At 35.2% G+C, this 15,958-nt stretch overlaps 3 protein-coding genes across 3 annotated transcripts; 1 reads left to right on the forward strand and 2 right to left on the reverse strand.

Annotated features, from left to right (window-relative positions):
- Window positions 1-963: 963 nt before the first annotated feature.
- Window positions 964-2,145, reverse strand: CTAM01_14877 (uncharacterized protein; the record flags this gene model as incomplete). Its single annotated transcript, XM_060530876.1, has 2 exons — window positions 964-1,843; window positions 1,895-2,145. The coding sequence occupies 2 exons, from the start codon at window positions 2,143-2,145 to the stop codon at window positions 964-966; spliced, it is 1,131 nt and encodes a 376-aa protein (XP_060374540.1).
- A 1,514-nt stretch (window positions 2,146-3,659) lies between these two features.
- Window positions 3,660-4,764, forward strand: CTAM01_14878 (uncharacterized protein; the record flags this gene model as incomplete). Its single annotated transcript, XM_060530877.1, has 4 exons — window positions 3,660-4,322; window positions 4,373-4,448; window positions 4,514-4,587; window positions 4,648-4,764. The coding sequence occupies 4 exons, from the start codon at window positions 3,660-3,662 to the stop codon at window positions 4,762-4,764; spliced, it is 930 nt and encodes a 309-aa protein (XP_060374541.1).
- Window positions 4,765-14,894: 10,130 nt separating this feature from the next.
- On the reverse strand, window positions 14,895-15,302 carry CTAM01_14879 (uncharacterized protein; the record flags this gene model as incomplete). The annotated part of the gene is made up of 1 exon (XM_060530878.1): window positions 14,895-15,302. One exon carries the CDS (start codon window positions 15,300-15,302, stop codon window positions 14,895-14,897), a length of 408 nt encoding a protein of 135 aa, XP_060374542.1.
- Window positions 15,303-15,958: the final 656 nt, after the last annotated feature.

Genomic DNA, 15,958 nt, shown 5'->3' on the forward strand with positions numbered 1-15,958 from the left:
GGACGATTCAAAGGTGTCAAGAGATGTTGATAGGTCAGAGGGAAGTGGCCGCGAGTCGGCGATATATGTTGGCAGCTCTGGTGAGGGTCCGTTGTCAGCAGTCAAGAGAGACGGCAACACTTCGCCCCAGTCGAAGCTCCAATCATGTTCCCCATCGAATCCCGAAGCTGAAGGGATGGTACTGCCCCAATGCCCTTCACATGGGTACGTTGTTGGTGTACCAACCGAGGAATTGAGAAATTCATTTGCCCTCGCACTTGATGGATCTTGTGTACCAAGTTCCATTTGATCATCCAAAGTCAAGCGCGGAAAGTTGCATCTCTCGCCAGACGTGTCTGCCGTCGACTTAGTCTTCGCCGATTCCTCGTCGCTCTGGCGCAGGTCTGAGGACGTATACTGGCAAAACAAAGAAAGCTGGGTTTCTCTGACAATGTCCACAAGCTGGCTTGTTGTTCTCTCACTCAGCCGTTCAAAACCTGGGTTGGCCTTTTGGTCCAATTGGAGTCGAAGACTTCGAGGTAGTTCTCTATCCAAGTACTCCGCGTATCTCTCAACTGCTGGATCTTTCCATTCCTCATAATTATCCGGTTGTCCATGGTCTGCGTCATATGAGTTACAGTGACGGATTTTGTTGGCTGAGATGACTCACAAGGATTGGATATTTCCTCTGGGCCTGGAAACAGTATTAAGTACATCTCTCTCCACTTGTCAGCTTCATTTGTCTTCATGGACTTTTGCTGTAGCCGTTGTTTCTGATTCTTATTGAGCCATTCGATCTCAGGAGACTCTTCTCTGATGACGCATATATTCTCTGCTTTCAAATGTTCAACTTGTTCCATTGTCGAATCGAATGGTTCCCGGCATCGAGGGCAGGTTAAGAGAGGCGCCGCATGACACCTGTAAATGTGCTCCCTTGATGAAGGATTAGCGTGATTTGACACTTGCGATTGGACCTGCACGCGCTTACTTCAAATGATCCACCGTGGGCCATACAGACTCAGAGCAGCTCCGCCATTTTGACGAGCAGAAAGTCTGGGGAAACCTTGTATAGTAGGGACATCGAAGTTTAGGTTCCTCCTTAGGTAAGCCTCTACCTACGTTCCTTTTGTTGGGCGACAGTTTGAATCTTTTGTTGAATCTGGGTGCATTCAACTGCGCTGAAATGTGTTCGGGTTGGGGTTGTGCGATGGCTTCTTCGTCCATGAATGGCGAAGATGGAGTGGGTAAGTAAGGAAATATCATTTTCCATAGTTCAAACCATTGCTCTTCTTTAGATGAACCTCTTTTGGCTCTCCAAGAAAGAAGTACTCGTTCCTGGGCTGAATCAATTCCTTCAAGTTCAGGTCTTGGCGAGCCATCGGGCATGCATGGCGTTTGGCTCTTGTGAACTGTTAAAAGATCGATGCTGTCGAAGATTGCCCAACAGTACGTACAGTGAGGTGGCTGTACGTGACGTCGAAGTATATGCTGCTTGACGTATCTGGTCTCCGAGAGTGTAGCACTGTAACACGACCGATGCTTGCTCGGATCCAGTTTCCAGAAAGGACAGGCAAATTGAAGTTTCGTGCTCTCAAACTTTGCTCTCTTTTTCGTGGAGGCTCTGGGTTTTTCATCATCGTCGTCAGAGCCGTCTTCGTTGCAGGTTGATCTCTTGCTTAGTCTTGCTTTGCGGACAGATGGCCTTGCCCTCATGGATGGAGAAAGCCCTGAAGCTTGGCTGCTTGAAGTAACGGCTGATGTCTCTGGGCTTGTTGAGACATGGCCTACGATGCGTGTCTTCTTGAGAGAAGAAATGCCAGAGTCTGCGAGACAGGATAGCCTGGGGCACTGCAATCGGAGGGATCTGCGGAACTGTTAACACCATGTTCACTATCTGTCGGAAAATGGGAGTCACCTGAGAAACGCCGTGAGGGCAGAAAGGCGCGCCGACAAGTCACATGACTCAATCCACGTGCTTTGCTCAACTTTGCCCAACGGAGAGGTGGAAAGTGTATCCAGTGCCATTTGGCTGTTGTACTGGGGGTTAGCGAGCTGATCGCGCCGATACAATGTGCGTTGAAGGTTGACTCTGCAGTCTTCACTAGGCTGTCGTCCTTGATCTATGGCCCTATCAATCATCATGCCGGCTAGGCATGGGATAGCCATGTTTGACCAGGTGCAGAACAGAGCCGTGATGAAGGGGCTAGACTAGTAGCTGTTAAGAGTGGCGCCAGCAGCTTTGAGCCGAGAGAGCTTGCTTTGGTGACCGGCAAAGCAATGCCTTAGGTTCGAGTATCCATGAGGAAGCGGAATCAGCCTCGGGTAGCACTTTCTTGTGACTTGGAGAAGAGGGTAGGCGAGAAATTACGTAGAGCACATCAATGATGGGCTATTAGACGAAGCCTCTGATTGACTATGAGAAACCTAGCACACTCACGGATGACGAAGAAAGAGGGGAAGTCAAAGTATTAGGAAAACTGGGCTACCCGAAAGAGATCGGGGAGCGGTAAGCCGCGGGTTGGGTTGTAGTGTGGCGTATATTGAGGGAATATCACTGGGCGAAGTGTCGTCAGCCTCGACCAATCATAAGATGATGTCTTTTTCCACCGTATGCATGGCTTGCAGTCTGACACTCAATATACATGGACAGAACCAAGTAATCCTTTGGGTTAATGCTGCACATCGTAAACCGGTGAGTGGCAGGGTAATAAGACGCCCCTACCCCCTTGATCGATTCGTCCACCGAGTCCATCCAGACACAGTATCGTGTAACAAGTCCAAGCTCGGTTGAGTAGCCCCTCGTCTCTTTAGCTTAGACATCTCGGAATTGTGCAGGGTGGCGCAGGCTGGTGGCCTCTCTGAGAAGCGATTGGGGATGATGGCGAGTTGAGGAGTTATTGTGCTGCCATGCCAATCGCCAAACTGGACCAACAATGCCGTCAGCTGTGATGCCGGGCCAATTGTTGAGCTGAAAAGGGGGCATAGTTGGTGACGAGGGCACAGCGAATCCATAAGCGGTGGAACCAGGGGGCATCGGATAGGAGAGAGACACCGATGACCTGCACCAGCCCGGAATTCGAAAGAGGAGGGGGTCCAGACGAATGTCGTCGATCGAGTTGAAGTGCTGCCCGAGAATTTGGGGGTCTCTTGGACTCCCCTCCTCGCAAGTTTGATATATGTTGCTTCGTCGCTCCCTCTTTCTCGCACTCCGTGTTCCTCACTGACAATATTTCATCCATCGCCAATCATACCTCGGACGACAGATCTTTGACTCGTTTGGGACGTGATTGCAACGTTTTCAAATCGTGAAGAATCAAAGCCTTAGGTTAGTGTTGTGTCCTCGTTCCTTTCTTGTCAGACACTATCGACGTCCCATATTTTGGGCCGAAGCTGGAAGATGCCGAGTGGTGCAGACAAAGCGGGCTAAAGCTGTGATGATGGACCAAGTCCCATATACGGACGAGGTTATCATGCGGAACACGAGCCAGAACGGTGTTCCAACTCAACAAGCATCGCTGGATGATAGAGATGCCACAGTACTTCGATCAAGCTCTGAAGATTACGGCATGACGTAGAAGTGATGAAGGCTGATGATGATACACTAGTAACCTCCAGCATCATCGACTTCAACGGCTCGGTTCCCAATAACTGCATAAATAAAAGTTTTGAGCAGGATACCCATGCCCACCTTCTTGAGAGGCGCCGGCGCCAACTTGGACGCATGCCGTAGAGGAGTGCGAAGAAACCTCAATCGACTGTACCGTCGCGTCTTGGGACGAGATGATTCCCCTCAGCGGGATGAGGATGTTCAGCAGAGAGGTCGCGTCGCCAACCCACTCGTCATCCTCGTCGTGGAAATTCTCGCGACCGACTTCTCCGTATCTAAAGCCACGGTTGCTCAACTCGCTTTGGGCTTTGTGTACGGCGTTTCAATTAGCACCCTCCATCTGCTGATGGATTGCCGAACTCGTTTGAGAACGGTCCTCACACTAGCGGGCGTGGTGCCCGCGGCGGTATACCTCTTCCCTGGCGGCCCGACGCTGCACGTTGTACCTATGATCATTGTCTCCGCTGCGGCGGGGACTCAGATGCAACACTGTCTTCATGTTCGGAATCGCCAGAGGACCTTCGATTCGGTCCTGCGACCTCAGAGCTCGGTGGAATGTCTCTTGGTGGCTTGGTTGATTGCCGTTGGAGGCAACGCTAAACAAGTCAGCCACTTTATCCAAGCCGGTGCGGTGCTTTTCTTCGATGTCCTCTCTTCGTCGATCGCCACCAGGTCTTTGACGACATTCTTTCTTCGAGTGGTCTTGGTGACATTGGCGTTGGCATCCTTGGTACAGGTAGGTTTACCACGCCAGGCTGAGACGCACATGGCTGACCAATGTCTAAGCAATTCGTGCCTGCCTCTACACCCAAGAATCTGGGGCGCCGAGGTGAGGTTGCAGGTTCTTCTCAAGGGCAGGAAGGTGTGTAGCTACTCGTCATCACCTTATCTGCGTTCTTATTCCGGGTATTCTGATCGTTGAATTAGGTTGGCCCAGGGCTGAAGTCCTGGCGGTGATCGGCTTTTTTGTGACCCCGGGCATAGCCATGTTCTACAAGGATGTTAGAGAAGTGATAGTCCCTAGAGCGTACCGCTGGGTAGTTGGTAGACAGAGGGTATAGGAGGACGAGGAGAACTCTGGGGCAAATGGCTTTCTTCCTCTTGAGAACAATGAGCTTCCGGTGTGGGTCAATATTGAAGAAGAGCTCCGAGCTGGGGTTGAGCAGTGGAAGGACTGAGGTCTGTGTTGGCGATTGCGCCGTAACTACTGTATCAACGGCCGCGGCCGAAATTCGATCAGGGGTCAAGAATCTTTGCGAAGGTTTGGTCTCGGTGTTACTAGAAGGGTTTCTGATGGGTCAGGCGTTTTATGGCAAAGAGAGTATAAACACACATTAATGGACGAGGCATAAAATAAAAACAGAAATTAGAATGGGCATTGAAAAAATGATATAGAGCGAGGTTGATTCGTGTAAGCCAGTGCAGACTTGTTCTATCGATGAATTGTGAGTGTGTGCTGGAAAAGATGAAGGATGAGAAAGATGTCAGGAAGCAGGCAGGGAGTTAGAAAGGGTCGGCAACAAATAACATTGAGTCTACACATATCTCGCAATCCATCATCCCACGCATAGCCAGGCATCAAGACATCATCTTGAAGCACCTCCTCGAAGTAGATAGGCCAAATGTAGAGAGATCAGAGTGCGCGAAGCGCACAGTTGTGCGTTGAAAGCTGCGCGTGCAGAATGCGCACAGTTGTGCGTTGAGAGCTGCGCGCGCAGAATGCGCACAGTTGTGCGGTTGCTGTGCGCTAAAGGCGCTTCACCTTTGTGGATAGAGAGAACCCTGAGGGAGTAATTAGTGTCTTAGGTAAGGCAATTTAAATGCCGGTTGCTGGGATCAGTAGGACGATCTGGCACCACACCACCCCTTCGTGCAACTTGCCAACTGTGAAAAGCATTATGCGACGCGCGCTGTCTGCTATCTGGTACAGAAGGCACTGAAACCAGTGAAATCCTGTAGTTACCGTCAATCTCCAAAGGTATCCAGAGGTTCTCCCCTCGCTCAAATGCCAAACCTAGTACCTTTGGAAGCCACGGAAATGGTGAGGCATGAAAAGGCACTACAGCACTGATGCAAACGGATATGGTGTGGAAGCCATGTGGGAGCTCCAGGGTGCCCCCAAAATAAGCTGGGACGGACCCACGGGTGAAGCCGCGTTCGGTTACTCCCGAAGCCGGAAGAACGTTTAGCGGCGAGAAGCGGACCGGAGCCGAAATGTGGGACAATGCCGGCCAGAACCCGGCAATGACCATCTCCTTTGGCTTCGAATGGTTTGCTGCTACTTTATATACTACAGACGAAGCTTGATGTAACATTTGTACTTGAGAACGGGACTAGCCTTGGAGATCAATCTATCGTGAGCGACTTCCATGTTTCGCACTGCGAGATCGCGTTACTAACGCTGGACGCGTAAAGACAAATGTGGTCGCTAATCTGTGACATTAATAACAGCGTTTTTCGATCATCTACACCAAACCTGGCTTTTCTATAGCTTTCCTTTATGAAATTACTCGCAAAGCATTCTACGTCATCTGAGCAGCAGAGACCTCATGGATAAAGTGCTCTTCGACCCTAAGTGCTGCAACACAGAGCCATGGTACGTATACAGGCCACCCAGCAGCCGTATTGACGAAATCCGCGTGTCATCTCTCGCGGGAACCCTCGCCGTAGCCTCCCAAGCTGTCATAATATCATAATCAACCACAGCATCGTCCTGAGTACTTGTCCAAGTAATCTCAAAAAGCCCACTGTCGACCCTATAGCGAAAATTATCAACCTGCCCGAACCGGCCATTTCAAATCTCCATAAGCCCAAGTTTCGGCATCCGGCAAGCCGCCGTCGCAGCCAATAACAGCAGCGTCTTGATCTTTGTTCGCCTCTCAATGGCTTCACCGCTGTCGCCGCTCTCTCCAAGAAACATCTCGGCAGTTAGAGTAAGCGTTTTCAGTTTCGGAAAGTATCATAGAGTCACTGTAGGGGCATCGACGTATATAAAGAGAACGGTTATTTATTAAAAATAGGAAATAAGTATAAAGCTCGCTCTAATATAGAGGGTATAAGTAAAATAAGCCTTAGTAATTATATAACTAAGGTTACGTAACGTATAATAAGGCTATAAATAATTAAAACTATTATAATATACCCCCCTAAATAAATATATATTTAAAAAAAGCGTACTTAACTACCTATATTATTATAAAAAAGTTTATTAAAAGCGGAAAACTAAATATTAATATATAAAAATCTATTTATAAAAGGAATTATAAAATAAATCGGTTTATATATAAAGTTATAAACGAGGGGTAAATTAGTTATAAATTAACCTTTATATTCGTTATTATAAGTAATTTTAAGGCTATATTATTAATAAAAAGTATAACTAAGAAACGGCCTCTTATTAATTAAATAATTAACTTACGGGTTAAGGGTAGTAAATATATAAATTTCTTACCGCTACTTATAATACTAACTTTCTTTTTTTTTTTAACTTATACTTATATTATTATTATATATATATACCCTTACTTTTTATTTTTATACCTACGTTTTTATATATACGTATTATTAAAAAAGGATTTTTATTAATAATATTATTTTTATTTAAATATTATTAAAATAAATAGCTAAAAACTACGCTCGTATTATTATAATATAAAAAATTAAGAAATATAAATACGAGACTATAGTTTTAAAAAAGAATAATAACTCCCCTAGTCCTAATAACGAGCCTATAAAAAGTAAGTAATATTCCCTTATTTTATTTTTTAATTAGTAATATAGCCTTATTTATTTAATATTAATTTGATTATTTTATTTAATAAGTAACGGCCTTATAACTAAACGAGTTATTTAAAAAGGTAATAGAAATAAAGAGGGTTTATAACCCCTTTTTTTATTTCTTCTTAGAGATTAAAAAAAAGTCCTCGTTTTTTAAAAAAATAGTATAAATAAAGAGGGTTTATAACCCCCTCTTTTATCTCTTTTTAAAAAAAAAAAAAAAAAAAAAAAAAAAGACTTTTCTTAAGGGTATTAAAATAATAAAGTAGGTTTATAGCCCCCTCCCTTATTTTTTTTTAAAAAATATAAAATAGTTAACTATATATAAAATATTTTTTTATTTATTATTATTTATAAAACTAATTCTTAGTAACGGACCCTTTTAGTACTATCCTTAATATTAAGGTTTAATATAAACTAGTATTTTTACTTCCTTTATTTAGTTATAAATACTTTAAGTATATTAAGAGCGCTTTTAATAACTATTTAAATAATACGTACTTTTTAAGTTTACGTACTAATAATAAATACTAATATTACTAAACTTATAAAAAAATAAGTTATACCCCTATTTTTAAGAAGTATATATAAGACTTAAGTATAAAGTTTTTATATTTTAAATAGGTATTAATAAAATAAGTAATAATAACTATAGTTATAAGTATAAAACTACTTATATTTTATAAAATAGGTTCTTAGCTATCCTCGTTTTATTTATTATTTATAATTTAATATATAATCCCTAACTTGCGCAATAATAGCGTTATATAAGGCCCTTAAATACGACGGTTTTTTAAATAAAAATAAGGGTAAGGGGGTTTATATAAATAAGGCCCTAATAAAAAAAGCGTTTATAAGCGCTCTTTTTATATTAGAAACGTTATTAAAAAAACTTATTAAGGATATAATAATATTAACTACTTTATTTATAAAAGTAAATAATATTTAAATCGGAATTAATACTTTTATTAATTTATATATCTCTCTAAGTATATAGCCCGTATTTAAATCTTTTTTAAATAAATTCGCGCTTATTTTTTTAAATAAATAGCCTCTTTTTAAATAACTCAACGAGGTCGCTAAAATAACTTTATACTCCCTAGCTATAAGCTACGTTTTTTAATTAAAAACTGGGCCCCCCGGGCCGTTTTATTACTTTTTAAATATCCTCTTATTTAATATAATTATTTTTTATATATTTCTTATATTTAAAAATAATATAAAGTATTTAAACTTCGCTTTAAAAAGGTTCTTTATAAAATTATTAACTAATATCTTATTTATTAATATATAAATTACTTAAAATAAGCCTCTTAAATACTCTTATTATAGTTATATATTTTAAATATTAACGTAGTATAAATAAATTAAAATACGTTCCCTTTTTTTTATTACGAATCTAATTATTTAACGATTATTATAATATATTTTTTATATATTACTTAGCTTAAGTAAAATATTTTTAAAAAGGTGTTTAAGAGCGAGTATTTTTTTAATTATATATTCTAAGCTTAGTAATTCGGCCTTTATAATCGACATAATTATTATATTTTAACGAGTTACTTTTTATTAAATAAGGTTATTAAAAAGGGAGATTATAAAACTTTATAAGGATCTTTAAGTCTTTTTATTATTTATAAACGAAGCGTTATTTATAATTAGTAATACTTAGTTATTCCTTAAGATCTTAAAGTATATTACTAAGTATTATATATAAAAAAAGTATTATATAACTTAATTTATAATAAAATAATATTAACGAGATAAGTTCGTTAAGAACTAAAAAAGTAAAATATATATAACAATAACGTCGGGCTAAATTATAATTATTATATATAATATTAAACCGACTTTTTTTTTAAAAAAACTTAGTTTTACTTAGGAATATAATCCCTAAGTTTTTTTTAATTAGGACCGTTAATAATAAGGTTATAGAAGTAATAAAGTTAATAAAATCGAACTTCTTAGCTACTTTTTTAAAATATTAATTATAAACTAAGTAGATTTTCTAATTTAGTTAATTATAAACGACTCTTATTTTAAAATATTATAAAACTAGCCCCTAGTTTTTTATTTTATACTTCTTTTTAAGTCCCTTAGTTATTTAACTAGCTTTATAAACGTAGTTTTTATAATAAAAAACGAGGATATTATTTATATAAAAAAGAACTAGGACTTTTTTAATAAAGTCTTAAAATAGGTACGGGTCCTTATTTATAAATAAGAAACCTAGATTTTTAAAAATTAACGCTAGCTCTTTATATTATAATAATAAAGTATTATGAGTATTATATAAGGCTTATTTAAGTTTTATATATATTTTTAGTTTATAAAAGCTATTTAAAAGCTTATAAATAATAAAAAAGTTACCTAGCTTTTTAAATATATTTAAAAAAGCGTTTATAATATTATATTAATAAATTTCTAAATTAAATTAAGTAGTAATAGCTATAGCTACTTTAAACATTTTAATAATTAGTATTACTACGTAAGTCTTTTTTAGGGAGTATTATTTTTAAAAATCCTCTCTAACGTAAATTCTCGTTTTATAATAATTAAAGTAATTATTATTATTAAGTTTATAATTAAATATTTATTTAAAGAGTATCGGCTTAAAAATAACTAACGCCCTACTAATTACTTTTTAAGTATTTATTTTTTTTAGTTTTTAAATTTCTAACTATATTACTTTTATAAATTAACTTTTTAAAAGTTCTAATATTTTAAAAATATCCTTTTACTTCCCTAAAAAAGTAATTAATTAATTTATATAAATTCGGTTAAATTAAACCGTAGTTAATAAAACGTATTTCGTTTTACTAATTATAATATAAACGTAGTAATATAGCGTTTAATACCCCTAAGTTACCTTATTAACCGCTTTTTACTAATTAAGTATATACGTATTAAAAAAAGAATCCTAATTTCTTTTTATTTAAATATAAAAAGAGTACTACCCGAATTACTTTTATTAACTCGGGTTTTAAATAAATACTTATAGGGGTTAGTTTTTTAACCTCTAGCTTTATTTAATATACTTATCTTCTTTTTAATTATATATATTAACTATATTAAAGTTACTAACTAAGTCGTTTATTACTCTTACTTTTTAATATAAGTTTATTTATTAAAAAAGTTTATTAAGGTCTAGTTAAGTAAAAAAATCCTTTTTATAAAAGCTTTAAAAAGTTTTTATTTTTATTTATATATATATTACGTTTTTAATCTTTTTAATAAAAGGATTAATTTCTTTTATAGCCTTGCTTATTAACTTAGTTAGCTAAATAAAGTTCGTTTTTAATTCTAAACTTTTAAAATCTAGAATTAGTTTAGGAATAAGTAGCTACTTACTTCGTTTATTTAAAAACGAACTAAGCTTATTTATAACCTTATTTATTTTTTATAAAGCGAGTATAAGTAGTAATAACTACTTTTTATTATTAATTAATATAGCCTCTTTTTTATTTATAATTTTAAATAATTAAAACTTAAGTTTAATTATTATAAGTAGCTATTAAATCTTATTTACTATAGCCCTTAATTTAAATAAACGAATTATAGTTTTAATATTATTTTTTAAATAAAAAATTATCTTATTAAACGTTATATTTTAAATAATAATAACTTTTAAAAATAAAGGGATCTAGATCTTATATAAGTTATAGGCGTTCGTTATATAACTTATAAAGTACTTAATATATTCCCTTTATTATACTTTAAAGCGTCTTTTATTAATTCTTTTTTTATAATTCTTTTTAAAAAAGTACGCTCTATAATTATATATATACGTCTACCCTTAATAAGGACGTAAATTATAAATAAGCTTTAGTATATTTATTAATTACTATTACTTAAAATAATAAATAAATTAGATTTTTTTAATTTAAATTAATAATAGCTAGTTAGTACGTTACTTAGGGCTAATATTATATAAGTAAGCTATAGCTAATATAGCTTTTATTTAAAGTTTATTTAATAAATTAGCTATTAATATTATACTAATTACTTTATTAATAATTTCCTAGTTAGCTCGTTCCCTTTTTTTATTTAGTTTTTTTATATATAAAAAAGTAGTTTTTAAGTCTATTCCTAGCTCTTATATTTATATTTAAAAACGAGTTTTATTATTAATTATAATTATTATATATTCTACGTCTTATTAGATTTTATAAATAGCTACGCCCTTTTATATACGTACCTATTATTTAAAAAAGTATAGGATTCTAAATATTATATTATAAATTTTCGTAACTTATAAAAAAACGAAGATCCTACTTAAATATTCGTTTTTAATTAGTATTAGCTACTTATTTTATTTATAAACTAATAAGTAATTAAAGAGGTCTTATAAAATCTTATAATAAAGTTAGGTTACTTTTTATTTTAAAATACGTTATAAAATAACCTATTTTATATAAATAATTATATAGTATTAATATTTTAAATAGCTTAGTCCTTTAATCCTTACCCCCTAAGTAGTTAGGACGAGCTTTTTAAGTATTATTAGTACGAAATATTTAGATTTAAAATATTAGAGCTAGGCTATATTTAATTAGTTATTCTTTAATTAGTATAAAGAACGTAAGTATTATGCGCTATATACTAAAATTATATTAATAAATAAAAACTAATTTCTAAATAGAAAATAGGATAAATAGGGCTTATATTTTAAAAAGACTAAATTAACCTTCTTTTTAAGCTACTTAATAATAACGTTCTTAAATTTACTACCAAACTAAAGGGTATAATTAAAACCTAAGTACTAAATACTTATTTTTTAAAAAAGAGCTTTTAATACGACGTTTATATAAAAGTTTTTAATAAAACCGATATTATAAAAAGTAAAGTACTTTATTTTAAGCCCCTTTAATTTTATAAAAATATTTTATATAATCTTTATTCCCTTAATAATAATAAAATAAAATACCGTTCTAAAGTTTATATTCTCTAAGCTATCGTTTTATTAAATAGAATTTAGTTTTAAAAGCGATTAGTTATTAATAAAGTAAACGGTATTATAATTATTTATAATTATATTTTTAAAAAAGAAATATAAATTAATAAAGGGGATAAAGAAAATAATAAGATTATTATTTTTATTACTTTCTATACTTAGCTTAGGGAGTAAACCGACGTTAATAATTATAACTATAATATTTAAAAAATAGGTCCCCTTAGAGTTCTTTTTATTACTTAGCTTACTAATTTTAGTTATTTTTCTAAAATAACCTCGGTTATTATTATTTTATTTAAAAAGGGGTTTTATATAAATCTAGCCCTTTTAAATAAAATTAATATAAAAGTTTATATATTTTTTTTAGTTTAAATAGGAAATTATTTTTTAAGCTTCGTTATTACCTAGTTAAATACATTCTTACTTCGTTTTACTTATTAAAATAAGCTCTATTTTTATATAGTTTATTAACTTTTAGTAATAAGACTTTTTATAAAAATAATTAGTAAATAAGTTAGGAATTATTTTATTTTATTTAAAGGAATTTAAATAACTTATTAATATTACGAATATTATAGGGGTTCGTTTATAATTCTTATTATATACTACCTCTTTATATAATAAGTTATTAAAAATCTTAGTATAATACCCTATATTAAGAATCGCTTCTTTTTTTTATTCTAATTTAATAATATTAATAAGCTTTTAATTAAACTAATTTAAAGTAAAGTAACGTGTAGTTATATAAAAAGAAGTTTTTAAAATAAGGGTACTTTAAACTTTAAATAATTTAAGCTATATTACTTAATAATAAGCTAAGAAAAAGTTTTTAATTTAAGTTAATAAGTTAATATTAAAGTTTACCCTATTTGTAATTATATTAAATTCCTCTTTTATAATTATAAATAAATTAAAGTTATTTAATATATACTTTTATTTAAAAACTTAGATTATAGTATAAAAAGAATAGTTTAAGAAATTAATAAGTTCTTTTTTTATATTTTCTAAATTTTTTTAAATAATTATAAGGGAGATCTAGCGATTTATTAATTTATATAATCTCTTTTTTTAAAAATAAAAAATCGTTTTAAATATAATTTATTAAATAAAAGAGGTATATTTTTTAATAAAACGTATTTAGTTTATTATTATAACTTTTAGTTTTATTAAAATAATTAGTTATTTAATTCGATCGTTTTTAGTTAAGGGTTTAACTATAGTTTTACTTTTTAGCTATTTAGTTTATTATTAAATAAACTCCTCGAGTTTTTATTAATATTTAGTTAAGGCCCTTTTATATACTTAATTTTAAATAGTATTTCGTATCTTAACGTACTCCTCGATTAAAAAAATAGATTTTATAAAAAGTAACGGATTTAATAAAAAAGTATAATTATTTAAGTTTAAAAAGTCCTAAATATTTTTTAACCGGGCCTTAATTTATAAAGCGAAGTACTATTTTAATTAGTTTTATTAATAATTAAGCTTTTATTTAGGAATATTAATAATTTTTTTAAAAAATATTAGTTCGTTTAGGATTAAGCTTAATAACTATAATAAAAATTAAATAATATTATAAGAAAGGATATAATAAATCGTAGTTTTTAAAAAATAATTTTTTAATAAAAATATAAGGGTCTAAGTTAAAACTAAGCTTATAATTATTATAGAGTTATTATAGGGGTATTAATATATATAAAGAGAACGGTTATTTATTAAAAATAAAAAATAAATATAAAGCTCGTTTTAATATAAAAAGTATAAGTAAAGTAGGCCTTAGTAATTATATAACCGAGGTTATGTGACGTACGGTAAGGCTATAGATAGTTGAAGCTATTATGATAGAAAGTTAGGTACGTTGTTCGGGAATCAATCGGCATCAACGATAAAGCAGAGCGCCAAGTGTTCCACGAGAAGACAAGTGTTCTATAAGAAGACAACTTGCACCATGGAGCTTACTAGTTCTTCTACTTCAACTCCTCTATAGAAGACACGCGCAAAGTAGGGGGTGCTGGATCCTCCGTGCAAGATTGCAAACTTCTTCAGCGAAGGTGGAAGGCCGTGCCGGCACATATCACTGAGGCCTAGATGTAATCATGAACCATTAGTCATCCTATGAAAACAGAAGAAGAGATCGGCGGAGATGGCATTCGTAGAGAAGACCTCCTACCTTAAGCCAGCGTCTCTCCGCTCCTACGCTGCAAAGCCGCCACCTCTCAAAATGAATATTCATTAAGCGAGGAAGACTCTTGATGGTTTGATCCAAAGAATCCGGTCACTGGTTGCGTGTATTTGCCCTCCGCAGAAGAAACTTGGTAACGACTTGCACGAACGGTAACCGTACACGGCTAAGCTTGACATCGTACGAATAAAGGGCCTTGATAGCTCTGGAATGCATCGAGATACTTTGACCTTGACCCATATGGGCAATCCAGAGTAGGCTCGTGTGACTGAAGGGTTCAGTCTCGTCATGCGACGCAAGAGACTCGGTCTCAAGATACTCGAATAGTGATCGATGTCGTCCTTTGGCGTATGATTGTTATATCTGATGAGCCCCGCCAGTGTATGGGAGCTTATCTAGAGCGTTAATCCTTCTCCGGCCTGGTCAACTTCCCATGACGCCAGAGGTTTCCATAGATACAGCGCAGCTGTAGCAAATGGGCTCCATGATTGATTCCACGGTAAAGCCGGGCCATCCTCTTCGAGCTGAGGCTCCTCAAGGCGAAGCCAGATGTGCCGGACATAGCGGCGCCTCCTGGGGCTTTGTATGTGCTCCCTGAATGGAATGAGGTCTTGCAGCCGCAGAATGAAGTTCTTGTATATTGGACTCTCGAAGTAATCTTGCCAATCATTGGATACGCTGGCGTAGCCTGCTATGCCGCGACTGGGCGAGGTCGGTGAGCCGTGGGCATTTGCGACATGCTTTAAGATCTGAAGATGCAACTCTCGCGGTAAAGGCGCCCGACATGGCTTCGCGCCGTTCATGTTTACCTTCCGTTTTGGGATAGGGCCCGGTGAGAGAGTGAGATGCTGTGTTTGGAACGGAATTGCTGGATGAGGAGAAGTTGGTAATGTTGCGAGTCCGCACTGTAGCCGCCGCAAGCCTGTGGGGCATCCCCGGCCTTGGCTATGCATGTTCGGTCATAACATGCTGTTAGCATCCATCGACTCGTAGTAATTACTTTCCAGTTCTTACCTACTTTGGAGTTAAAGCGACAATCGCAGCGCCTAGACCGCTAATCGTCGGCTGACGTTGATTTTAACCTGCCAGCCGGCGCAAGGAATAATTGTCAGGGATCCATTTCGAACCGCCTGTATGGCGAAAGCGAATACGATACGGGATAACGAACACGAAATACGAGGTATAGTTTAGCGAAGTGGATTCAAGTGGCTGATGTCCTACAAGACGAGGGACTTGCATGGGTATTATTCTTACGGTCTAGGGTTGGGAGTTGGACCATAGCATTGTTCAGGGTTGGAACACCGCGCGCGGCGTCCATAGCGCGCGGAAAACTATTCGGAAGCCTAACAATATATACATAAATTTTTTACCAACGCTTTCATAGCCAAGCTACCCGTATGATACCCAGATATGTCTTTGCTAATGTGGATATAACTGGCGTTCTAGTCCTAGGGCTCGC

The sequence above is a fragment of the Colletotrichum tamarilloi genome (assembly GCF_030869305.1).
Source record: "Colletotrichum tamarilloi strain Tom-12 chromosome Unknown Scaffold_138.1, whole genome shotgun sequence".
NCBI lineage: Eukaryota > Fungi > Ascomycota > Sordariomycetes > Glomerellales > Glomerellaceae > Colletotrichum > Colletotrichum tamarilloi.